The following is a 27,973-nucleotide window of genomic DNA, read 5'->3' on the forward strand; positions in this document are numbered from 1 at the left end:
AAACATTTATAAGTATTTCTCAAGCCTCATCTTATTTTTTTTTTATTTTTTTATTTTTTATTTTTTTAGTTAACAGTTGACATTCAATGCTATTTTATATGAGTTTCAGGTATACAGCATAGTATTTAAACATGTGTATAGTATATGCAGTGATCCCCCCTGGCACCGTACATACTTGTTGCACCATTATTGATTGACTGTATTCTTTATTCTGTACTTTACATCTCCGTGACTGTTTTGTGACTCCCAGTTTGTACTTCTTAATCCCTTCACCTTTTTCACCCAGCTCCTCAACCCCCCTCCCATCTGGCAACCATCAGTTCTCTGTATCTATGAGTCTGTTTCTGTTTTGTTTGTTTATTTTGTTCTTTAGATTCTACATATATGTGAGATAATATGGTATTTGCCTTTTTCAGTCCGACTTATTTCACTTAGTATAATACCCTCTAGGTCTGTCTATGTTGTCGCAGATGGTAAGATCTCATTCGTTTTTATGGCTGAGTAATATTTCATTGTATATACATACCACCTCTTCTTTATCCAGTCCTCTATTGACAGGCACTTGAGTTGCTTCTGTATCTTGGCTATTGTAAATAGTGCTGCAGTGAACATAAGGATGCATATATCTTTTCGAATTAGTGTTTTGGATTTCTTCGGGTAAATACCCACAAGTGGAATTGCTGGGTCATAAGGTAGTACTATTTTTAAATCTTTTGAGGAACCTACAAAGTGTTTTCCATAGTGGCTGCACCAGTTTGCAATCCCACCAACAGTGCAAGAGGGCTGGCTCCCTTTTTTCCACATCCTCGCCAATGCTGCTCAAGCCTCATCTTAAATTGTGAGTTTGATACTGCTTATTTCTGCTTCTTGAATTTCTCCACTCGTAGCACTGGTCTCTCTTCTACATTTCTAACTTTTGTTTTATTGGCTCTTCTTTCTCTACCTTTCTCTGAAATCTATTCTTCTCAAGGTCTAAGTCCACTTTTTTTTGTAGTTTTTAATTTGGCTGGTCTCATTCAGACTTCTTCCATATATCACCTAATGACTCCCAAATCTAGAGTAGGCCTGTGTGTCCAGCTATCTGTAATTCCTGGGAACTAGTAACATTTTACTTACTCACACACTAGTTGCATGAGCTCTCTGTAGGTAACTAGTTCAACGTGTCCAAAAGTAAATTCGTCATCTCCCCCTGCCTCAGAACCTGATCCCACCTTGTCTCCTGCATCCCAGCTCAGTCTGCCAGTGATGCCAGTGTGGAATTGTCTACACTAGTCACCTGGGGTTTTTACTGGATTTCTTCTTCTCATCAACTTCTTGTATTCTCTGTTGAAATGACATGCATGTTTCTGAGGGTTATGTAAGAATTAGACACCAAAGGGGGGAAAATAACAAAGAACTTAAGTTGAATTAGAGAAGATACACTTTAACATCTACATAATTTTGCATATTGGTAGTCTTCGTATAATTATTCATTCCCACACTAGTTTGTGAAGCAACTGAGATTGCGATATTGATTGTAGAACATTTGGCATAAACATTTGATAGACTTGGGAAAGGAAAATGAAACATTCGTCAGATATAACTTACTGTGACTCAGTTTGTAGTGACGGTTTTGTTCTGTTTTGTAGAAAACCTTCAGATTAAATGTTTTTAATTAGCAAAAGATGCATGCTTTTCTTAAGAAAATGTGAAGCATTGTCAACTTACACAATTTTTTTACTACTTGATTTATTTATACCATGGAATACTGGTTTGTTTTTTCATTCCTGATCTTCAATATTAAAGTGTTTTGAAGAATGAAGATGTAACAGTAGTTTATATCCTGTTAATATTTACTTTGTTCATATTTTGTTCTAATTTAAAATGAATAGGATCGTGGTTTTTAAATTTAACTTATCTTAATTTCAGAATTCTTTACCACTCCTAAGAAACTAGGCCTAGTGCAGTTGTCAAAAATGTTAGCATTTACATGTACTTTTATTTGATAGGACAGAACTTGCCCTGAAGACATTTGAAAAATAATACTCATTAGTAAATTGGCACCTTCTATTTAACCATCTCTCTTCAAGCATAGAGAATTTGCATAATGAATGCTACCTGTTAATGCATTATGTCTGCAAAGGTTCTTATGGAAAGAACATATCAACCAGAAGAATCTATAGTGCCTAGAGACATGGTAAAGGCTAATCATCTGTTTCTTCACATGAGAGAGCTGATCCAAAGTAACGTTATTTTTACCCCCTACAAATTACAATCAAAAGCAACCGTTCTTTGTGAAGCTTAAAAAAGAAGATGGGTGTTTATATGCTGACAAAACTTATTTTGATCCTGCCAGATTTATCTATAACTCAATGTGGATTAAATTTTAAGAACTAGAAAATTTTTCTGGGCTTTCAACACATCATCCCTTGAAAAATTCTCTCTTCTGTTGATTCTCATTCAAGGTTAAAATTAGCCTACATAGACAATATAGTGAAAAATTCTTAGAATAAGGATACAGTTTTTCTGGAGAGGAATAGTTTGGCAAATATCAAGGAAAAAATAGTTTTATATGAGAATTATTGCTTTAAATCTGAAAATCATTAACAGCACTCATTTGTTCTTGTCATTGGAGAACAATCTTAAGGGGCTTATTGAAGAATTTTGGCATAGGAAATTTTGCTTTGCTGGAGAGAAGAAAAATAGGACATTGTGCAAAATAATTTAGTTGCATGAAATATGATATTCTTTCATGTGCATTTTCTAGCCTCATTTCTAAGTCCTCATGTAATTTTGGGACTATGCAGTAGCTCAACCAGTTTAGGATGATTTCTGGGAAAGCGCATATTTTTAAAACTATAGAAGTAAGTGAATTGTTGCAGTTCTTTATGTTGCTTTCTGTTAAGTAGATGCAGAGAAGTTCTTGCACTCTCCTGCCTTCTCTAGGGCATGAGTGCATTATTTTGATGTATCTACATGACTCCTCACTCTTGTAGGGAGAGCTCCCACACACACTTAATTTTCAATTTAATATGTTAGACTTTCATAACAGACATTTTTTTTACAAAAGAAAAGCTGTCCTTTCAATTTCTGTAATATAGTGAATCCCCCATTCTCTGAATCCCCCACTCCCCTTTTCAGAGAATCCCCCATTCTCTGAAAAGCACCGTATTATTTTCATTATGTTTGCATTCGTCTGTCTCCCCCTCAGCTGTATGTAAGCCCTTTCTTGTCTTGGTTCAAGGCTTTATTCTTAGTATCTAGAACAAAAGTAAGCACTTAGTAATCTTTGTTGGTTGAATTAATTAACTGATCCCTTTCTGGCTCTTCCCATTGTTCCAGGAACTTTGTTTTAAACATATTTATTTGTGTGGTATTTTTGTGTACGTCAACTCTACGCATCCCCTTCGGGTGCGTCAGCCGACTAACCAGTATTTGCATAGCAGTGTGCTTGGTGCTAGATGTATCGCAGGCAGTGAAATGGACTTTGTCGCTGCTTTGTGGAACTTCGTATCTCTTCAGTACAAAGGCTCAGGTTGATATTACTACCTTGTGAATAATCTCTTCCACCTCCTATGCCATGGAAGAGGTACACATCATTGCCAAGCCTTGTTGCACACAGGCCTTGTGTCTCATCATGGCTAATGAAATGTGGGAAGCATGCCTAGACTTGAGATTTTATCTGATCCTTTTTTTTTTTCAGTAGTTTTTAACCTATCTTGATCTCTTAGTAGAATACAGTTCTTTAGTTTTACATTAGTTTTAGAAACTTCTAACCTATATACAAATATTTTTTTTAAAAAATAGCCTTTTATTCATATTTCTATTCAGATAATTTCAACAAGGATCCAAAGGTTTCTGTGGCTCTATGGGTATTAAATGAAATTTTTTTCCCTTCCCCTTTGGTAAAATTGTATGTGGTTAAATGTATAAAAAGGTCTGACACTGATCTCAAAAATCCCTAATGTTTAGAAAATGTCATTGGCTCTTAATATTTTAACAGTTTTATTCCATTTTGCTTTCTTTGGTTTGATTTGTAGATAATATACACCACGGATTACTTTCCCTTATTCTCCTCGTTAGACTATATGTTATATTCTAAAATAGCAATAAAGCATGTTCAGTCATTTTCTTTTGAATGCTGAGAAAGACTTCTAACCAAATGGCAGCTAGCCTAGTTTTTTTTTCTTGGCCAAAATGACATCCTCATTTTCCATTACCTCATTTATATCCTTTTTTTTACCCTCATTCTTTTTTATGTATTTTAAATTCCTCTAACATTCTTCAATGGTATACGTATTTTCTGAAGTTTATTTTAGATCACTCTAAGACTTGTGGTATAAAAGGTCTGGGGATGGGATTGCATTAATTTCTTTCCCATGTTCCTAGTTTTTCTTTAAGAGCCTATCTCTTTAAAAAATGTATAGTAGCTATATAGATCTGCAGAAACAGAATCCGATTCCCCCAGATCCATCAGCTTTGCCAGTGGTGTTTCCAGTTGTTGATATTTCAATAATTTGTAATATTTTATTAATCCTTAACAGCAGAATAATAATAAAAATGTCAATAATTAACATTTATTTAGCACTTAATACTATATGCCCGACACTGTGTACTTTATTTAAGAATTGTCTAATTCTTAACAATTTTATTAAGTAAGTGATTACTTATTTTATAAGTGAAGAAACTGAGACGAGGGAGGTTAAACTGACTTGCTATAAACATATGCATTGTGACTTTCATTTATAGTTCAGAAACATTATGTATTTACATTAATATTTTGGGAATCTGTATTTAGATTGCAATTTTGAATTTATTCTTCATTCTTTCCTATACTTATCTATAGAATTACTACTTAATAACTATTAACCCCTCTGATAAAAATTGAAAACTGAGCTTATTTGTAGACGGCTTTTGGGGGGCAGGGAGTCATAGCATTATAAGTGGAATCATTCTTTTCTTACCTAGTTATCTGTCACAGACCCTAAAAATAAAAGAGTAAAATTTGTTATGATGTAATAATCTTTAACTTACCATTAAGTGTATAAAACTAATATTACAGTAGTACAGATTTACAAGTAATTTAAAACATTTTCACGGTTGCTAAAGTCTTTACAGGCGTATTATATTATCACCAGTGGAAATCCTAAGAAGAATAATGCTAGAAGAATTAGCAATCTCATACCATGACTTATGGAGTCAAGTGAACATTAGACTGAAATTTTGGTCTTTGTACTCTAACAGGCTTGGAGCCCGGGGATAAGTTTATTGTAGACATCTACTAAATTTCAAGGTGGTGTCTAATATTGTCATTATCCAAAATCTCAAGTTTTAAAAAGTCTACTTCAGAGACGCCAAGTTTCATAGTCATTGATGTCCTCCCATTGAGTACAGCAGAGTCTAAATCATTTTTAACATAAGCTTCATTTCATTTATTAAAAGTAACTGAATATAAAGAATCCTTTTATAAACCAGCTCCAAGGTTATAGTTCATTATTATGGAAGGTAAGGCAACCATGTTTTTATTCCTAGGAAACCTTCAAAGTAGCTAGCTACCTGATCTTTCCTACCGCCCAGGCGACCTATTTAATCTCTCGCAAGATTCTCATTAGGCTGACATTCCTACTATGGCTAGTCTTAATTTTTCTTTTTCTTTTTTTATGGTCCGGTTTCTTAATTACCTGCTATAATAGCTGACATAGCTCTATTAGGTTCACAAATGAAGATCATGGATCAATGTAATTTTATGTCTGAAAACTTGAATATTGTTTCTTTTAACACTTTTATTGATCACACCTACTATGTGCAAGGCACCATAATAGGTATTACAGCAAGTACATGGATGAGGAATGATAACCTGGTAGCTGAAGTCTGCTGGATCCTTATTTGTGTCAGGTGTATTCTAAGTGTTTTACCACGTGTATACCTCATTTGATTTTCACAACCACGTGAACTAGTTACTGTTGTTATCCCTGTTTTATACATAAGAAAACTGAGGTGAGAGTATATAATTGCCCAAGGAACGCAACTAGTAAATGGTAGAGTTGGGCCACAAACCCAAGCAGTTCTGATTTTAGAACCTACACTCAACCATCATGTAGTACTGCTTCTTATTCCCTGTTCTGAAGGAACTCACTTTGGCTAAGTTATTCTTATGCTGTCCAAGAACTCCAGAGCAGAGCAGCGTCAGCTCTGGAAGGAGAGTGGAATGGGATGAGTGGCCAAGGCAGGTTAGCATTCAGCCCAGTTTTCTAGTTTGTATGTTGGCTTTCACATTATTCTAGTTTTACTAATACTCGTATGAGAATTCTGTAAGACTTATCTTTGATAGAGTTTTGGGTGTTTAAGTGAAATGCTACAGTTCTGTCAATAAATGCCCTAGTAAAGTTTTATTCAATTAAGATTTCGTATCACAATTGGATGCCTAATTCCTCCCAGAAATCTTATAGCAGATTTTTTGTTATTGTTTTGTTTTGTTTTGGGGGTGGTGAGAATGGACTGGAAAACCATTTTAAGATGACCCTAGGTGAAACAAAGAATAATGCCACTATCAGGTTTTAATGTTCTCTTAGCCTCTCTGACCAGAAGTTTTATTTTGAGATGTGACAGAGGAAAAGCATTGGTCATGTTGGTAGATTTGAGTTGTTCAAATATCTTCAGTTCTGATTGGATTTTCTTTTCATTTGAGTAAAATTCTCATGAGATTTCTCTAAAATTTTTGAGTTTACAATGGGTTAAGTGAAGGTCAGCTATAAATAAGCAAATGATTTCAGAAGGTTGGTAATGTTGTTAGTTGCAAAAATGAGTTAAAGACTCACGCACTATAAAATGGAATTGACGGTTTGGACTAGATAAACCCTTATGGATTCTGCTCTGAAGCTGTTGAATCTCGGTATTGGGAAAATATCTAAAAGTTTTTTGAAGTTGTTTTAGTCCCATCCGTGAGTATGCAGTGATGCTTATAAAGCTGCCCAAGCTTTCTGCTTGAATAGCATGCGTGGTTTTTTCCAGTTAAGAAGGATCAGTAAGTGGCGGGGGGGGGGGGGGGGGGGTAGTATTTATAAATAAACTTAGAGTTATAATTCAGATCTGTTAGACCATTGGTTTACTAAATAATCTGCATTTTTATATCAATATTTTGCTGATATAACAACATAAAACGCATTTCAGGCGATTTTGGTGTTCAGCCAATCATGAAGATAATACTAAAAATTCATTTGTATGTGTCTGGTTTTTTATAAATTGACTATTTAAATATTATATACATTTATTTTTTGTTTTTAAAAGTATGTATTAAAATACTGTGGCTCACTTTAATTCTTTTGGGAAATTAGCATAAAATAAGTTGTCAAAAATTAATATTTAATCATTTCATGTGGAAAGTACAAATTCAATTTAAAATAACTTTTATTCAATGCAAAATGTATTTTTTATTGGCAAAACTAGAGTTTTCTCTAATTTCCTGTCTATATTTTTATAAATAAAACATATTACTTAGCTGAAATCTCAAAACTATTTTTTCATTGGAAATAATAGCAATCTCCTGTAAAGTTTTTAAATAAATTGTTAAGGATCTTGAACACATATTCAATTTTGATTTAAAATAAAGCTAAGATTTGTTTTACATTGTGGCAAATATTTACATTTTAGAAAACAATCTTTGCCTGTATTTAGTAAATACAATTTTTAAAATAACTAGGTTATGGATAATAATGATCTTCTGCAGAATGTTAAAGGAAGATGAAGCTATATTCATAAATCCCCTCTTATAGTTATGGTAAAAAACATTAAAAAAACTGTATCTGTAGAAATGAATTGTGCAAAACAATATACATGTAACATTTACATTTTTAGTAACTTGAAAATACGGAGTTCCTTTTAGGTTGTAGACTGTCTCCCTTCAGTCAATAGGCTTGATCATCATCTGAACTGCTCTCAAGGAGTATGACCCGCCTCGGTATTCGGCCCAAAAAATTCCATCTTGGTACTTGCTTCTGTAATGGCCTCCTCTGTACCATACTCCATTGAGGTTAGAATGGGCACAGGCGTTGTACCACCATCCTCCTTTATGAAAGTGGGCACAGTTTCCTTTGAGGAAAAAAATAGAGATATCAGAGTAAAAGTTTCTTCTAAGTGTGATTCTCTGCCAACCATCAAAAGCTTACTCTACCTTTGGAACGATTTAATTTGAGCTTTTCTAACTGATTTCAGTTACCTTCATCTTCATAGTTTTCTTTCTTCATTTATTCTATTGCTGCTGCTTTCTGGTGTCAGCCACATGAGCAATAACATAAACTGCCCTTTTTATCTTGCCCTTTGCTTGCATAGGACTTGCTTTTTCTTTCTTTTTCCTTTTTCTTTTTAAGTGATTTAATTTTCTAGGTAGTAGGGCAAACAAAATGCAAGCACTGTTTGTGTGTGAGAGAGAAAGAGGGAGAGACTGGAGAGAGTGGGAAGGAAAGATAGGGAGTTGTTTAAAGAGAACAAAGCTTGGGGGAAATTGAATTCTCAAAATAGCAAAAAATAATGTAAAATAAAATGGAACTACTAGCAATTAAAGGGGTTTCTATGAATAAGGCATATGTTATGGTCATATCGCTCTCTCTTTTTTCCTCTTTGCTTGTGTGAAATAGATTAAAATAGAGGCCTATGCGCTGCTTGCAAGAATACAGCCAAACAGAACTATAAATCATTGGGGGGGGTATCCCTTTATCAGAGCGAGAAACCTGTTTTAAGAAGGCAAAAGTATATGAAAATTAAATTTAAAATTGTGTTACGTGGCTGGCCTGATTGATTCTTTCTAACATTAATTTCCCCTCTGAATGGAGCTCTTTTGCTATTGCTATGCCACATGTCGCAGTGGTCTCGTTGCTCCCTTTTACTAAGAAATGCCTTTCTCCTTGTTACCTTCGCACAATAGCCTTTCTTGGCCACTCCACATAACATAGCCCCCACTCCACTCCCTGCTGCCCACCACTTTTCTGTTCTCTTACTCTTAGAGTACTTGTCACCACCTGACCAAACATTTTGTCTCCGAGACAGTAAACTCCAAAGGGCAGGAACTTTGTTTACTGCTGTGCCCTCAGCACCTACAGTAGCGCATGGCACATGGCAGGTGTCCAGTTAGTATTTGGTATGAATTTTAGACACTTGAGGGTTTTATTTCCAGATGAATGAGTTTTTGTTTTGCTTTCCACCCCTACCCCTCCAAGTTGGAACAAGAGAACCCTGTTCTTTATAGAGTTCACACTTTGGATTCTAAAAGAGATCCTAAAGCTATTCCTTTTAGCGGCTTCTGTTCCCTTTGAGTCCAAAGTGACTTTTCTGGAAAGATTTTTGGTGTACACACTTTAATCACAGGGTTCTATTTCATGCCTAGTAGGTGGTGATTCTACAAAGAATACACATCAGTGTTTGACTCACCTGCATACATATCTTTATCTCTGTCCAGTGTGGTGAACTGTTTCCCATTATGCCACATCATGGAGTCCCCCGCATTTCCCTGGTAAGTGCCCAGACGCAGTCGATAGAACTCACTCTCAGGTTCCAGGCGAAAGCTACTATATTCTGCGTAGACTTTTTTATCACTCCAGTCTTCTAACTCAATCAGCAGCTTGTAATTATCTTGATTGCTAAGCATGTAGATATTGTCCAATCCAAGCCAATATTCTCCATCAATGTTCCCAAACCCTTTCTGTCAGGGAACAAAGAATATGACGAGTACAGAAATCAGTATGGAGATGGTCAACTTTTTTATAGATAAGTTTTAAACATTTGAGAGCAGAAAGATATTGGCCATTTAAGTGAGAATATGAATTTCCTTCCATTTTAGTAGATCATCTGATCTTTATAAGCCCCACATAGTCACTTTGTTTGGTTTGGCTTTCCCTTAATTTGTCAGTAGTATTTATTTGCACAGCCAGTTTCAAACCCTACAAATAAGACAAAGGCAGAAGAGAATGAAAATTATTCATAGCTACTAAAAACATTAACTAGTGCACTACTCAGAGCCTTGAAAGGGGTTCCTGATCTCTCTCATACAAAGAGCCCATTTTTTTTCTAAAAGTGTAGGTACTGTCCCTACCATGGTCAAACAAAAAAGATATCTAACCTTATTATGGTCATTCAATAAAAATGATAGTATCTGTTTTAGAACATATTATCTTCATTAGCTCTATTACAAGTAAAACTAGTAAACATAAGAAGATAAAATGATCTTCAGAGATCCTCTCCCTTTGAAAAATTGTATATAATGTTTGAAAAAAATCAGTTAACTGCCCTATTTCACTAAGCTTTTGCCTTTGCAGGTATGCAGCAGAATTTAAGTTTGGTAAACCTGATCTTAACACTAAAGTGTATTTTCGAGGAAGTTGTGCTACAGGATTCCTTCTTCCTAGTTACTTGTCTCAAAATTTGCACAACTTTTGATATGAATATATTAATGTCTCATTTTTTAGCTGCCAGTAAAATAGCACCTAAGAGTAATTACATGTTACTTCACAATTTTGATTGAAGAATTAACCATCTAGAAAATATAGTTTCTCCCATCTGCCATCCTTGAACAGAAGATATATACCACTCATAAAATTAGCATGATGAACGTCAGAATTACGAGCAAAGACTAGCTGTTCACCTTTCCAAAACTGGTGTCATGGAATCATGCAATACCAGTCTTACGTGAAAACCTAGCTGTGCATTACTCCCCTACAGGCCCAGGGTCTGGTGTCATCAGCTTAAAATATGGTGGCACGATTATCAATATAAAGTCCTGTACTTTATATTATTGCTTAAATACACTTAATGATGGGTACAAATGTAGTCATAAACAAAAAAGCAGTTATCTTCTTAGAAGATGGAATTAGAGTAGTCTAAGAAATATATGTATATATGTGTATGTATGTATATATATATATGTGTGTGTGTACATACATATATATATATATATATATATATGTCATCCAGACTAAAAGAGGTCATTTTAAAGTACATCTTCAGTTTCCTTTTTATGTTTTGATTTTGACTTTAAAACTGGAAATGAGAATCATCGGTTTGACAAATGTAGATAAAGAAAAACATATAATTTTTTTTTAACGGTGTGTCTTTTTATTGCATAGAATGGCTACTGTTAGAAGAGCGCTTTGTTCTACCTCTCCCCCAGGTCTGCGTCACTGATATACCTTATAATTGTCCCAATTTCTGAAGAAGTTGACAGAGCCATCTGTTCTTTTCTGAATAACAGTCCAACCCCCAGGATCCAAACTGTTCTCACACCATAACTGCATTGGTCCATTGCTGTTTTCAGGTTTAATCATATAAATCCCACTGATTGAATGTCCAGCTTCTTTTGCATGTTGACAGTCTTTAAATGGTCCTGTAATTAAAATATCATTGGTTGCCAGGAAACTTAATAGGAAAAAAGCCATATTAAAATAGTTTTCTCAAGGGTCTTACCTTTGTATATTTTTTTACAGATCCACTTTTTATCTGTTGTATATACAAGACTATCAAAGTTAAAAAATAAATAAAAAGATTACCCCAGTCCCACCATCCAAAACATTAACTTGTTTCATTTTCTACTGTTCTTGCAAGACTTTGTCCATACACGTACATTTTCATATTGTTACAGTTCTAAAACACATAGAAAATTGGATTCTGTCTTTTTACTTTAACAAACATTTCCAAGGGACTAGCACTTATAGTAGGTGTAATTATACAATCTTTGATATTGACATTTCATTGTTTATTCTGCTATCTTTGAACATTGAGGTTTCATCTGATTTTTGCTATTATAAATAACACTGTACAAAGTATCTTCTTATTGGCTTCATTTTTTTTCATACTTTCTTATAAAAATGCTGTGGGGTTGATCTTTTGGATCAAAAGAATGTGACACTTTTACAGCTCTTCATAATGCCCAATTTACAGTTTTTGAAATTTGATTTCAGTGGAATACACTAGTCCTTTGAGATACTCATTGAAAACAGCATATCATGGTCAAATAAGTTTTAGAATTGCTAAATATTATGTTACCCTTTTGGAAACTCACAGTGTACATTCACATATTAAAGACAAAAGCCCTGAAATAAACCGTACTTTCCCAAACTTACAGAATCTTCTAATATTCCCCCTATACAACGGTCCATGAGAATACATTTCAGGAATGTTGGCCATTTGCCTTTCTGAAGAGTTATATCAATTTATATGACTAACAGTAATTTTCTTATTTAATCTATACTGTGACCCTGTGATAATTTACAGATGTTCTGTAGACAACAGTGAACCAGTCCAAGGTCCTGTGTCTAGAAGGGAATAAACCCTAGACTTCAACCTATTTCTTTCTAATCCTGGCTCCATGCTTTGACCTGCTGTTACATTTGCCACTGTTATTTCATAATTTTATGGATTCTCTCCTTATTTTTTAACCACTAATAAGTACTTCTCTTTTAAAATGACAAAACATTTTGTAAAATCATATGTAGTGTCTGACTCTTGAACTTGTGATACCGCATTTTTGGATCTTAAAGAAAACCTGTTTTACTGAACATTCTTTAGTTTCACCCTTTTGCAGTGTTTTGATCCTTGTTTTTTTTTTTTTAATAAGCATGTAAAAATATTAAGTGATTCAGAAATAAGAATTACCCTTAAGATCTATTAGAACAACAAAAATGGCTAGAACTGTCAGTTGTCAAATTTATTTCACTAGAAATTTTTTAATTCTGACATAATTTTTAGAAATTGTGTGAAAATAGAGAGTTTAGTCAAGTCAAGTTCATACAAGAAAATCTGTACTATAAAGTTAATAGGATTGTTGAAATTTTGAGACATGTGTTATCTATACTGTGACAAGTATATACAGGTCCCTGTGGGGCCTTATTGGGGTAGAATTAATCTCATTAAATAATTATATAGTTAGATCATTAGAAGGGATTCATAGAGTCTCTGAACTCTTCCTCTACATTGCTCCTTTAGGACAGAGACTGTTTTTGTTTTTCTTCTGACTTCATGTCATCAGTGTTTTAACTATTAGTAGCAGGCTGTCAGTAATTTTTTTGTTGAGTAACCAAATCAGTTACCTTGCCTTCACATTTTAAATATAAAGAAATTGAAAACCACACACAAAAATCAAGAGATGATCAATTTCTCTAGTCCAGATTTTTATTATGTTTCATTGATATATATGTTTCAGATTTTTAAAATTGATACTACAGTGACCATGAGCACTACAGATTACTAGTAAAAAATTTAAGAAACTGGAAAGAATGCCGTCTTTCTTGGGTTTTATTTATTTTATTGAATTTTTTGGTTCTAGAGTTTCAGTTTCATTCTTTATAGTTTTTATTTCTCTTCGGAGATTACCAACCCTGCATTCATTATGAACATACTTTCCTTTAAGCTATAATAACTACTTTAAAAATTCTTATCTTTTCTATCCCTAGTTTGCTGAGAGTTTGTATCATGAATGAGTTTTGGATTTTGTCAAAGGTTTTTTATTGATCTACTGAGATGATGAAACGGTTTTTCTTTTTTCATTTATTATTGTAAGGATCCTGTTAATTGTATTTTTTATGTTAAACCCAGCTTGTTTTCCTGGGATTCATCTCAATTTGGTTGTGGTGTATTATTGTTTTTATGTATTGCTGGATTGGATTGGCTAAAATTTTGTTAAGAATTTATGCTTTTATATTCATGCGGACTATGATAAAAATAATGTTTTGAGCTTATCAGACTGGCCATAAATTAGATCACATTTCATTTCAATACAATGTGAATTATTTTTATATTATCTTCAATATAAAACTTTCTAGTTATTGAATTTAAATTACAAAGTATTCAGAGCCTTGAACACAATACTTAACAAAGTAGTCATCATCAGTGAATGTTCCCTTCTTTTCTGCTTCCTTGCTAACCTTGATACGCATTTGTGGCTTATTTAATAATTAAGTAGCCTATTTAATAAACATATGCTTGTTTAAGTAATAATTTCAATGTGGCTAATCGAAGATGAATATACAGTCGTTTCTACTGTAGAGAACATATTCCTGAAAAACCTCATATTCTGAAATGACAGCCGATGTTAGCTGTTAGCATACTTTGTATTCATCTGCAGTTATGGCACAAAACATTGATATGCTTGGAAAAAATCCCATATGAACCAATATGACCTCTCTGTTTTACTGATACTATTCTGTCTTTTTTGCCAATCACATATGAGCTACTTCATGTCACATCAAGTCAGAGAAGGGTAGAGGTTGTATTTCAGATAGGATGAAATTTATAGAATTTTAATAATCTCATATGGGAATGAAATGAAAGGAAAAGTGAAGTATGGTTTCCAAGTCCAGTTTTAGATTAGCTTGTGTAATGCATGCTAATAATAGTCATTTGTTTACTCATAGAACTACCTGTGGGCAAGAACTGTATCTTGTGGTTGTGTGTCCACAGTTTAAGACCACTTAGGCACTCAAATATTTGTTGAACCAAATAATTCCTGGTAGCCACAGTAGTTTCCTCAATTCTGCATTATTTTTTCCAGAAACATCTTTGCTGCTTCTGCTGTAGGCTAGAAACCATTTTAGGTTCAAGTGATAAAGAAACAACCACAGGGTCAAATGGGAAGGGGGGAAGTGGTGAGTAAAGAGATAATGTCACTACGACGTGACAGATACTTCCATGGAGTTAGACATCAAACTTCTGCACTTGGGACACTTGCTAAGAAATAGCTAAGCCAGGTTTGCAGGGAAGAGATCAGAGTCTGCCTATATCTGAGCTGAGTTTTGAAGATTGATTAGAAGGTGGGCTTGTGGAGTGGGGCTCTGATGAAGGCCACACATGGGTAATGTGTGCTGAGGGGCAGACAGGACAGTGCTTGGTTTACAGGAGTTACACTTCAGTGTGTCTAAAATGTCAGTGGCTGAGTCTGGCACGTAGAGCGCAGAGCTGAAGCCGATGCCTTCGGTTTAAAAGTATAGTCATCGTGGTTATTTCCAACGTTAGTCAGATTTTCCTAAGTTGTCGCTTTTAGAATATTCTGTCAGGATATCTGAGGAACGTTGCTCTTATTTTAAAACCTGTTAGTATTGTAGTTAATGTACTCATGGAGTGGTTTTGTTGCAATACGCATAAATATATCTCTCATTTCAGAAATTTGCTTACTCTATAACTGAGCTTTGCATTGCTTATTCCATGAATGTCCTCTTTGTAAATATTTACTCTGCACTCATTTGAGTGTAGTTTTGACCCTTTACATTTTACATTTTAGTGTATATTCATGAGTTGGACTTTCAGTAGGTTATGTGAATTGCTATAAAATATTTAGAAACATCAAGGTTTTGAATGTTGACAGAATATTTATAAAATGCCATTTGTTCTTTTCCTGCTATATAATAAAGTCCTTAGATATTCATTATGCAAATTGGAGAGTTTCTGGGTTTTCTAAATCCAGCTTTGATTTGATAAGACTTCGATTTATACACATTTAAAATTATCTTCAACTTTAATTTTCAGCCCACTTTTTTGTAGTGGGCTTCATGTTGACAGTTTGGATGCCTGTTAGATTTAGTTGATATAACAAGCTTAGGAAGATTTAACTGCAATCCTTCATCAGTACATGTGGACAAAATTAATAAAAGTGGTGCTTATTGCTACCTTTTTTCTCCTCAGTAATGATAGTAAATACCAGAATTTGGTGTTTGTTTATATTTATTTTATAAATAAACCATTAACCTGTGTTAGCCCAGCATACGCTGTTTATCTTGGCAGAAATATTTTCTTATTATTACTTGCATATCTTATTTACTTTCTGCTCTAGAGCTAGATTATAAATCGTTCTTACATTAAATGTTTTACTGCTTTCTCTATACCATAAAAAACATTGCATAATAGGGATTCTTAAATGACTCGTAGAAAAGTACCAGTTTTATTTTTGAGAGATCAAATTTAACTTGTTTGTTTGCATATTGTTAGAAATAAATTAATTGACATGATTTAGGAATTTGTTCATAATGATTCAAAGGGTATGGACTGAAAATACCTTTCTTTTAAAATAGGGATTTTATTAACCTTTTTTCTTTGAAGTAATCTTGCAATGGTAATCTTGCAATGGTCTTCATCTTCCATGACACATAGTAGGAGTCTTCTCAAGGCAGGAAATTGGACCTCTGTGCATTGAATTTGAAGAACCAGTCCTCAGTTTATTTGATGATTAAAGTTTGTATAGGGCTAACAAATTCCAGTTAGTAGATCTGATTCATAGAAAGAAAAATGTTGAGTCATGCCACATTATTTCCCAATGTGTAGTTTTCATAAAGAAGCCATATTTTGAACAAAACAGCTGGTTTAAAAAAAAAATTCATACTTTAAATAGCACATTTACTGGGAACCATCTTTAACATACATGCCCTTTTTCTATAAATTGTTTAATTAAGTTAAAAGGAAAATCTTTTTATTGTTGCATGCCTCATTTATTTTCTTTCTTTTTCCTCCAATCCTGTGCTCTTTGTGATAGGAGAAATGTATACAAGTATAATATATATCCAAGTTAGAGGTTTCAAATAGTTGGTCAGCAAGTAAAATCTTTTGAGTGGTAAATTTTTTAATTGGATTGTGGGTTAAGTATAAGATAAATATATTCAACAGCATTTCTGGAATGGGAAATTTAAAGCAAATACTTTTAAAGAGATAATAGATTCTTTCGTGTAATAATATGAATTACTTTGTCTATTAGTCTAAGTTTAAAATGCAGCAACCCAAGCTTTTATTTTTGAAATTATTAAATAATTTATTGATTGTTTTTTATAACTGGTTAATAGAATCATATTCCAGTAGCTCCTTTGCTTATTAACCAGTCTTCTTTTAAGTGTTGATATAAGTATTCCACTGAAATCAATTACATCTCAAAGTTTATAAATAGGAAACATTTTACATAATTGAAAATTAGCTTACTACCCACTAAAAAGCATATTTTTAATTTCTAATGACTGCTTTTCAAGTTTCATTTTTCAATCTTTTATGTCTCCATACATGGCAAGGCAAGGCACATATAGAGAAGTGTACAAAAAAATGTAATAATCAATGATGGTCAGACCGTACACAGAGCATTTTCACGTGCGTCACCTTATTTAATCATCACAACAGTCTCTTACAAAAAAGGCATCTGAAAATCCTTGGCCAGAATCGAAGTTTCCTGATATTCAGATCTATGCTCTAAAACACTGTGAAAAAACTTCCACAACTCCATTTGTATACAAGGAATGAACTTGTTTTTATAAATGTACCATTTGTAAAAGAGGAATGTTTTCTTTTATAAAAGATTAACCTAAAATATAGCCACTGAATAACATAAGAATTTTGTTATTCTTAAGTTAAGAATTTTATTGAGGCAATTTTCCAGGTGTGTAGTGACATTCGCAAACATTTTGTTTTTAAGGTAAAGGGAAGGTAATGTTTCTGGATTATTTATTTTATGCTAACAAAATTATGCCACATTTGCTGTAAGTTCATAACAAGTTTATTCTTTTGTGGTGTATTTTTTTTATAACTGTTTTAAAAACATATATAAAATTGCCTTTCATTAAAACACCTTTGAAAAAAAATAATGGTAAGGTATACATAACTAAAGTGTGCAGTTCAGTGGTATTAGTACATATTCAGTATTGTGCAACCAATCTCCAGAACTCTTCCATCTTGCAAAACTGAAACTGCATACCCCTTCCCCACCTCACCCCAGCCCCTGGCAGCCACCATTCTACTTTCTGTCTCTGTGAAGTTGACTACTCAAGGTACCTCATATAAGTGGAATCCATACGGTATTTTTCTTTTTGTGACGGGCTAAAACACTTTTTAAATAGTAGTTATGCACTTGGAGACTTTAGAATGGTCATGTACCTACAAGTATAATGCCCTTCTGGGTGCCGGAAGCCTGTGGAAATACAATATCCATCCATCTTTGCCCTTTTTGTGCAAGCACCCAAACAGCTGAGACGTATTTTCCAGTCTGACACAATAATATGAGCAAAGATTTTAGCACATTGTATATACATATATATATGTATGTATATATGTATATATATTAATATTTTATTTAATATTATTAATAATAATATTAGTATACATATATTATATATGATTAAATAAGGTGACGCACGTGAAAATGCTACATGTATATATATAAAAATAGCAAGTCTATTTATTGTTCCTTGTAGTAATTTACATTTGATAAGAATCACAGACTATTAGAACTAGAAAGAGATATTAGAATCATCCAGTCCAACCCATGCTCATTGTACAAATGACAAAACAGAGACAGACTGGCAAAATGACTTACTGAAGACCAATAACAAAAAACCCAAGTTTTCTGAATTCTGTGTACTTCCCTCATATGAAATGAACATTCTTATGGTATAGCTGATTATGTCCTTGAATTGTAAAGACTAACATTTATGGAATAGAATAAGCAAAAAGCTACTGTTTAATTAAACAACAAACAAATAATGAATAACAGGAAAAGTTATGCCTGTCCTTAATTTTTACATTAGGGATTGGTTTATTAGGGATATATATACACCATTGTTTCATTAAAGCAAAAGTCTCTTTCGTGGGACTTTTGAAATACTGAATCCCCAGCATGGGATTTAATTCTATATTAGATTTTTCTTGCACTACAGCTCAGTGTATAGAACTGATATATCTCATTTTGTATAAGCATTTTTTAGTGGGTCATTGTATGAATAAGTGAATAATTTCTTCTAGAATTGGTGACACCATCCACTTAAAAATCAGCACCCAGAGAAAATCACAAGTCATCTCCTTATTTACATAATTATTTTAAAAATCCACACACTTCAGTTCTGTTTATTTATAAATTATGTGTACAAACTACTACACTGTTATTGTATGCATTAAAAGTTTACACAAAATATACATTTTTAAAAAGATATCAAAAATAAATATATATTTTTTCCTTCTGTACCCAGTGGATCATTTTATACACATCTTTCCTTTAGAAATAAAAGGGTGTTGGGGATATTAATAATGATCATTTACGTAATTCAGTGGTAATCTAGCCTGTTGTTACTGAGAGTTAGAACAGTATAAAATGAATTAATCCAGTACAATAGAATGTATTAAGTACTTTCATGAAGGTCTTTGGAATGACAACTTTAAGAGGCTGTATAAAAATGTAATAATCAAGTCAATCAATATTTATTTGGCATCTGCAAATAAGAGACAATATCCATCTACCAAGAAGGAACTTAGAGTTGGAAGGCATTTTACTTAGATGTGTACGTAAGTCCTGTGTATACATGTAAAGATAACTGATAAGTCAAACGGGAATATAAGAAGTATGTTACAGAGAATGGAGACATTCATGGAGAAAAGCAGTCCCTTCAGGCCTGTGGGAGTCAACAAGGGCTTCAAGGACGAGTAGCTATTGTTTTTGTATTATTTTATTTTAGTCTGAGTCTTATGATTTGAATAGGCAGAAAGCACGGAAGATATTTAGAAGACAGTGAGTTGATTCATTTTATTGAAGCAGATGGTTTTTGTGAAGGAAATTAATAGAAAGAAAGCTAAAGTGGATTGATTCTTTTCAGGAGGATACTATTCTTACTTAGGCGAAGCAAATTGGACTTTTTCTGTTTGCAGTGGGGGAATTGCTAAGCTTAAGTGTGATGTAATCAGAGTGGTCGTAATGTAATCAGAATACTGATCTTTTGGCAATGTAGAATACATTTTGGTGGAGAGAGAAAATGGAGTTAGGGAGACCAGTTGGCAAGCTATTATACAATTCTTAGCAAGAATTAACATTGGAGTGCCAGGCACCTTTCTAAGCACTCCTCGAGTGTTAAACTCTATAAGGGAAGCACTATTATTATCCCCCATTTTACAAATGAGGAAGCTGAGGCACAGAGCAGTTCTCTCCTCTAGCTGCTGCCATAGATAATTTGGATCTAACTAGAATTCTGGCTCTGAATAGAAATGAAGGACACGTCCCTGAAAGACTGAAAATCAGCATGAATAGAACTCAGATTGACTGTTGGGGGTGCGGGCAGGAGGGAATTGTCAAAGATGAGCTGAGCGAATTCAGAAATGGGTGGTAACATAAATCAAAATAGAGAAATCAAGATCAATTGACCCATCAATTTTACTTACAAAAATTTATCCCAAAGATAAAATCACAGAGAAAGAAAACGCAGAACAAAGTTATTTTTTAAAGTTACAAGATACTGATTACCACGTTTATGGGGGGGGGGGGAAAGAAAAAGATTATTACCAAAATGTTAATGATTTATAAGTTTATTAGTATTTTCTAGGTTTTCTTCAGTAAACATACTGCTTTTATAATAATAGTTTACTTATTTCTAAAAGGAGCATGCCACTTTGGGGAAAAGATTATTTTAGAGTTTACGTACTAATTTATTCATTCACTCCTCAGATATTTATTTCAGTGCTTACAACATGCTGAGCACAATATGCCAAACCTGATCCTGATTAGATGTTTGATACAAAAGAATGAAAAGAAGTTCACTTTCTTTCAGAAGTGTTCAGTCTAGCAGGAAGCTAGGCTGCAAACAAATAATCCCAGTGTAATATGACATAGAAAACATGTTCAAGACATAATCAGCAATTTGGGGAAAGCCTTCTAGATATGTTTGTCTGAATCTGGGAAGGTGTAACATTTAAGATACTGTTTTAGATAAGCCTTAAAATTTTCCAGGTTGACAGGTGAGCGGGAAGAAGGCATTTCAGTAGAGGGAGTAGCAGCAACATGTGAGGTGATGGTGGAATATCCAGATGCAAACATCCTGCTTTGGTTAGAAGCAGGAGGGAGAGCTCCAGGCAGGAGTCACCTAAGCAGGGTGATATCTGTAGCCTTGAAGCTGGATGACACCTCGAAAGCAGAATATCTTAAAGAAAGCCTTTTTAAGACATAAGAGAAGGAAGAAGATGCCGATGAACGACCTAGAGAAGTGGGAAGAGGAAGAATGTTACGATATGGAGGCCCAAGAAAGCAGAGATGTGAATGGTCAGTGGTGTCCACTGCTGCAGACAAACACAGCCACTTTGTGATGTGTGTGTTTCCAGTCTTTGTTCTGCGTTTTGTTGTTATTTAAAATCATATCATAGTCTTTACATATATATATATATATATATATATATATATATATATATATATATATATATATATATATATATATTTACCGTTTTTGTGGGGTGGTTGTTTGGTTTGCTTTTTAGCTTTGGGGCATTTGGGTGTTTTCCTCTAAGAAAACAAGTCAACTTGTAAAGAATTCAGGAGAATAGCTTATGAAAAAATGGATTCAAGTGTAAAATATATGTAAAATATTGAGAAAGTTAGCAGTGAGCTTACTAGACTGAAACAAAGATGAGCTTTATTCATCTATTTATTCTAGGCACCTAGATCAGTGACCAATATTGAATGAATAAAGAGAGGAAGGAATGAAATTAAGCAATAGAGATAGAGATATTAGGATGAGTTCTAGGGTTTTTTATGACAGTGAAAACTTATTTAGGCTTATGTGGGTACAAGGAACAAATTGTAGTTTGAGTAGCCTTGAAAAAGATGAGAGATACCTTTTCCTCTTGAGACTGAGGGCCAGAAGGCACAGGATTTGTGCAGATGTTTTCAAGATGGGAAAGAACACGGAACCTGAGCCCTGAGAAGCCTTCATCTCAGTGCAGCAGGTGATGGAGCGTCTGCTGGGAGGGCGGTCATGAGGAGGTGTAATTACAGGCTTAAGGAGAGTGGCAGCAGATTTTGAGGTGTTCCTTTTGAGGAGGATGATGGGAAGAGCAGTGAGAGGTACATAAAGGACTGTTGAGCAGTAGTGAGGACCTAGCTGGAGGCCAGTGGGATGGTCTTAGAGGTTAGGAGTGGCTCGTGGACTCGTTCCTGTCACAATGCTAGTAACTTGGATTGTAAGAATTTGGATGGAAGACTACTTTTTTTCACAGAATACACTGTTTTTATAGAGTCTTAAAGTTGAAAGATGTATTTAAGTTCAATTCTTGATTAATAGAAAACAAAAATAGTAATTTTAATGTTCATGTAGAATTAGATCACTGAAATGAAGAATAAGCGTTTATTATGAGCATTGTTTCATAAACCATAAAACATAAACCTCATCCTTCCATTTTTAACAGTAAGCAGTAACTCACCTTCGTTGATGAAAGTTACTGGTGGTATCTTGAAAGGGCTCTTAGTGGGAGAAGTCGCCAGATCAGGTGGTGGCATTACATCTCTGGGATAACTGGGATCCCTCTGTATCTCGTTGCCCCCCAGCAGACCAGGGGTATACTGGTGACTGTTAGGAATGTGGTGTGGCACCACCTGGACAAGAGGAGGGGACACATGGGGGTCCTGTCGGGAAAACAGTCTCATGCACTGCTCTTCCAACAAGGTGATCATCACGGACTGGTTGTTGACAAGATCGGTCAAGGAAGCGTATTTCACCTCCAGGTCCCGGTACCGTGTTGCCATCTTCAGCATTTCTGTGGTGACATTGAGGATTTTATTTTCCAGCTGGGAAAGTTCCAGTGAATTGTCCCTCTTGCGGATAATCTCGTGTAACAGTTGCATGTAGAGTTGGGTGACGCGAGAGTTCATGTTCCGGCTCTCTTTCCTCAGCAGCTTCACCTCGTTGACTATGTTCCCATCCACGTCCACCACCAGCTGCAGGACGTCTATCTCCCGCTTCTGCTTGGAGAGCACGTCCTTCAGGTTTTCCAGGTCCATCCTGGTGATCATGTCTTTGATGGCACCTGCGTCTTGCCCTTTGGTGTTGACACAAATTGGCCCTGTTATTTTCTGTTCAGGCACCAGGAACGTGTATGCACATTTCTTCACTTCCTCTTTACCGTCTGCGGCACGCGGGTATCTCCTCTGGGTTACTTTTTTTATTTTGAACTGTCCTCCTCTGCAGTGTCCAGTGCCCATCAGCAGGAAGAGTAGCACACTGAGAGTCCAGATAAAAGCCTTCATTTTGAAATGAGGTTGTGTGACGTCTTTTTAAAAACAAACCAATGAAGGGGAAAAGTAAAGCAAATTAATATTAATCTACTTTCAAAGTCAGTAATATAAAAAAGGATCTAAGGGGAAAACAGTACCTGTTGATGTTAATAAGTTGGGCTGGGGTTAACGTTACCGATTTCTTAAATTCAGTATCGTGGTGCCTTCGCATCAGTTTAAGAAGTGGGTTTTAGAGCCTAGTTCTCTGGCTGCCACCTTACTGCTCGTTGTTCCCTGGCTCAAAGAGCAGACTTGGGTGAGTGCCTCTCCGTGCAAGGGCACGGTGTCAGGTGCTCTGGGGGCTTGTGAGACCCTAAGAAGACCCTCTGCTTACCTTCAAGAAGCTTACTTGCTATCTTAAAATTCTAAAATGGTAGACAGTGTTTGTAAGGCATTAATTAAAACATTATTCCCTGATTAGTGTTAAAGTTACTAGGTAGCTTTACTATTCAGTGGTTTGTATTTATGTTGTGCATTTTCAATTAAATTAGCCCTCTCAAATGCCTTTTTTAATGTCTCAAATTAAACACTCTAAGACAAATCTAAAACGGGAAAGTTTTAGCATCATATTTTTGTTTTTGTAGCCTGTCCTTTTGGGATCGGTGACAAGTTGAAGAGTGATAGAATGCTTGTAGTCATTGTTAGGGGTAATTGTGTTTCCTAAACCATAATATTATATGTGCTTTAAGCTTATATATGATTCGGCAGTTTCATTCTTCTAATAGGTTCTACTGAACTGTTTTAGTAAAATGTTAATAATTTTCTATAATCATTACCAAGGAAAGGAACTATCTGTAACTGAATATGATTGTTGAAAAGCCTTAGAGACCATGTCATTCGTGAACTCTGTGAACCCGTGTGCATGTGGAAGGCCAGGGCCACACAAAGAAGTACTATTAGAACTAGATCTAGAATTCAGGTTCCCTAGCTCTTCGGTGAGTGTGTATAGCTGTGACACAGATGCTAAAATGTGTGCTTAGCATGCTTCATTTTCGCTGTGGCAGAAGAGAAATACTTGTCCTCTATAGCACGGTTTCTACAGTAGAACCAAAGCTGCTTCCTTTCTCTCAAGTTAACTCCAAAAGAGTAGTAACAGTAGAATGGCTAAGATGCATCACTCTGTCAGGTTCATTAGTAAGCTGTTGTCCCCACACTTATAAACTTGATTCCTATTTGCTGTTTTCAAAGAATGGCAGTGGATATACTAAGACGGAGCTTTTCTATCCCCTTGTCCACCCGAGTACTTGTTTTCTGATTTGAGAAGCCAGGTCCCCCATTGTTATGCCTACGGTCAATAAGAGCAGCTCTTACTGCATGCTTGTTACGTGGCATTGTTTGAAGCCCTTTACATGTATTAAATCTTTCACTTCTCACTACAACCCTCTGGGGTAGATTGTGGTCCTCATTTTCAGACGAAGAAACTGGCATCCAGAAGTTAAGTACCTTATCCAGAGTCACACAGCTTCTAAGAGAGGGAGCCAGAATTTGAACCCATGTGGAAAACTCCAGGGTTCATATTTTCCACTAACCACCACATCATGTGGCAACATACTCTCTCACATTTTCTATCACCAACACTCTAACAATCCCTTATATTTATGTGTGCTTAGCACGTTAACTATTTGCATTAACAACACCACTGGGAAGTAAATGTAAGCCATTTTGCAAAGAAATAAAGTCCTGGAGAAGCTGAAATACTCAAAGGGGACTCAGATCTTCTACTTGTAACTTTTCTAGACCTGTGATTTTTATCCTAGCCATGTCATAACTACAGGAGTCTTTAACTTTGTATTTCTTGTTTTTCACAAAATGGAGTGGTAATGAAAATAAAGAATGGATTGAGTGTGGAGAATTACTGTTCTTTTACTAAATAATCAAGACAGGAAGGATGAGTATAATTTCCATGTTTATGTTAAAGGCTTTTTATTGATGGCTGATAGCCAGAAACACACTTGGATGGGTACTTTTAGTTTTTTGTTTTCATGCTTTGCCTTGTGACGTCAGTAGAAATTTTAGACCTTAAAAGTCATCTATGTATTTTATTTAAAGAAGGACTTTAACTACCTAGAGTTAGCTACACCAAAAAGAAAAAAACAAGATTTCTCCTGATATTTGCAGATTCGTGGAATTTAGATAATGGTTTTATTTAAAAACTGAGGACAGTAAACTAGAAACCATCAGTCTCCTCTGTTCACGTGCAGCATTTCTTCTACACAGTTAACTTACCTTGTGCTCAGATCCACTTATTTCAGTTTCATAATAGAATGGAAACTCTTAGATCATAACATTATTTTAATAAATAATGCACTACGAAATAAGCTATCAAAACAAGGAAAACTCAGAAAATATTGTGAAACTTCAAAACAAGTAGAATTTTATAAAAACATTCTGTTTGAAAAGCTTGCATTCCTCTCAGACACAGATTTTTCTGAAAGAGCTAAGAGCCTAGAATCCAAGGCTGTTACTGTGACTTTGCATCAGTGTTGTCATGGAAGAACCAAAACTTGAAAATACGAATCTAAATTACAATAGCAACAGCTTCCTTTTGGGGTCTTCTGCCTTGGCTCTTTGTGGGTTCTTATGCGATGAAATCAAGGCACAAATCACTGTCTACCATAAGAGAATTTGACCTAAAGTAATACTTAAAGGAGGCAACTGAAAGTTTATTTTTTTAGAACAAATAACAATTCCCGCCCGTATCCTTATACAAGTAATGACTTTGTTGTCCACATAAAGCCGAGTGAGGAGCCACGTTTCTTAAGTAGACTAGCGACGTCATGAAGAAAGAACTCGTTTTAAAAATACATTTACTGTTACATTTTCTGAAAACATTCTCTTATTTAATATTTTCCCACATATGTTCAGTTTTAAAAGTGAAAGATCCATAAATCTGTGTTACCTCATAAAACCTTTCTGTATATGTTACAATTTTCCTAGATCCCAAGAGAATATTATAAATTTGTTACAGTATACTTAAGTTTAAATCTGTCTTTGCTTGGTTGTTTTTAGGGCAAAAAAGTCTTCCATGCTTTGGGTTAATTTTATTGATACTTTTCATAGTTGCTCCGTTGCCAGCTAGCAGAGAAGAAATAAGTCAGGATTTACTTCCTTTCAGATGGTAAATACACAGAGGCACTGAACTGGCTGTGACACGCACTGAAAACAGCATGAGGCAATGAACTTAAATTTATGAAGCCTTGAAGAGACTTAGATAAAGAACGTCTAGATTGGGAATTACGTTCTGGGAAGAGACTGGTTATCTGTGTGATTTGGGTTTTAGATTAAATGCTTCCCTAAGGCCTCAGTGAGAACTGAGGTGTAATGAGGTCCTGCATGTTTCATAGCAAACGACAGCAAAAAAGACAGGACAAGTATTTCAGGATCCGTTATTGCTTGGAAATCTTATCAGAATGTCTTGTAAAAATGTGTAAGAGAGATCCTCGCAGTATTTAGAGTTAAGAATCTTTAAGGAAAGAACATGAAATTAAAGTTGGAGAAATCTTAGCTTTACTATTATTTGTTTGTTGAAGATTCCTACAGTTAATATCTTTAATATTTAAAAGGACAGAGGATCCTCAAATCACAACAAATTTAAGTGTCTTTGGTGTTAAAGCTTACTATTAGTAACTAGTAATTTTATTTTTAATAATTCTCATAATACAGTTAAAGTCTCCAGATAAAATATTGAAAGAAACTTCTTGTGTGTTACCAAAATTACTTCTATGTAAAAAATATATATTTTTGGTCTTTTAATCATGTATTTAACTAATTGTGTCTTCTGAGTTTTTATTTTGTTGTTAACGCTGACTTACATAATACTTCTATCACGTTTCCTTTTTCTCCTCAATCCTAATCTGTAAGGTTTTAAGTTTTTTTAATTTATCAATAACTTTTTCGAGTAATTTCAATTACAGTAGTTTTCATTTCTGTTATCTAAGTTAAATGACAAACCTGTGAAAATATTTAAATTTTTGAGTTTTAGCAAGAAATAAATAGAATTGTATTTCTTTACAAGGATTTCTATTTAATATTTGGTTATACTATAGCTGAGGTATTGTTGCAACACTTTTCAGTTGATTTTATATCATATTAGCTGTGTTCTTTTTAAGCTACACTTTAATAGTATATATAAATCTTTAGCACACGTTGTAGCTATGTGAAGCGAGACTAATCACGTTTACAACTATTAATCACGTTTACAACTATTTAAGTTTGTGTCCCTTAGTTTTTAATCACTGCTATAAGCCTTATACATGAATCTTACTTAAAGTTAAAAATTTCTCTCATGGCATTAAAACAGTTGTTTTCTGAAACCCAGCATATTTTCATTACTCTATAAGCATATACACTAAATATCATTAAATCGAACTTTAAATAATGCATTAATCATTATAAAGTATGTAGTGACCAGTTTTTACACAAAGTTGCAAAGCAAAACCTTTTTTCAGATGAAATAAATTTTAGTATATTCCAAAATTCATTGTATAAGAGATTTTGAAATTTCTACTAACGTACAATAATTAGGCATTTTGACTTACATTAGAATTTTTTAATAAAAATTAAAAGTATTAAAATACCTTTTTGCATCTGTTGATTAAGCAAACCCAGAAACTTGCCGCTCTTATTCTTGCCTTTAAAAGTCAGTGTAGAAGTTTGTTCATCTGTGACTTTAATGGCAACTGCATTTTTGTTTTGGACCGTTGTATCCAAGCTGTAATAAGGAACTTCTTTTTCTTCTTACAACACTAATCAATTGAATTTGACAAGCCACCTATGTAATTTTAAGTAGTGGAGTGGAAGTTCTGGTCTGTGGGCTGTCTTTAATCCAGCAGAGAAAGCATTGTGGCTTTGCTCTGTCTGCCACATGGAGAAATGCGTAACCAGCTGCAGCTGACCCAGATTGTATATACAGTACTCTTGAATAGTGATTCCCTCTTTCTCAGTAGACTCAAGTTCAGCCCACAT

General features: G+C 34.4%; 2 protein-coding genes across 3 annotated transcripts in view; one reads left to right on the forward strand and one right to left on the reverse strand.

Annotated features, from left to right (window-relative positions):
* RALGPS2 (Ral GEF with PH domain and SH3 binding motif 2) overlaps positions 1-27,973 on the forward strand; it is a 98,540-nt gene that overhangs the window by 41,005 nt on the left and 29,562 nt on the right. The window lies entirely within an intron of this gene.
* ANGPTL1 (angiopoietin like 1) lies at positions 7,369-27,944 on the reverse strand. The gene is made up of 5 exons (XM_033092692.1): positions 27,586-27,944; positions 22,159-23,004; positions 11,157-11,350; positions 9,403-9,673; positions 7,369-8,067 (listed from the first exon to the last, which is right to left on the reverse strand). The coding sequence occupies exons 1-5, from the start codon at positions 27,593-27,595 to the stop codon at positions 7,880-7,882; spliced, it is 1,509 nt and encodes a 502-aa protein (XP_032948583.1). The 5' UTR covers positions 27,596-27,944; the 3' UTR covers positions 7,369-7,879.

The sequence above is a fragment of the Rhinolophus ferrumequinum genome, chromosome 22 (assembly GCF_004115265.2).
Source record: "Rhinolophus ferrumequinum isolate MPI-CBG mRhiFer1 chromosome 22, mRhiFer1_v1.p, whole genome shotgun sequence".
Classification (NCBI taxonomy): Eukaryota; Metazoa; Chordata; class Mammalia; order Chiroptera; family Rhinolophidae; genus Rhinolophus; species Rhinolophus ferrumequinum.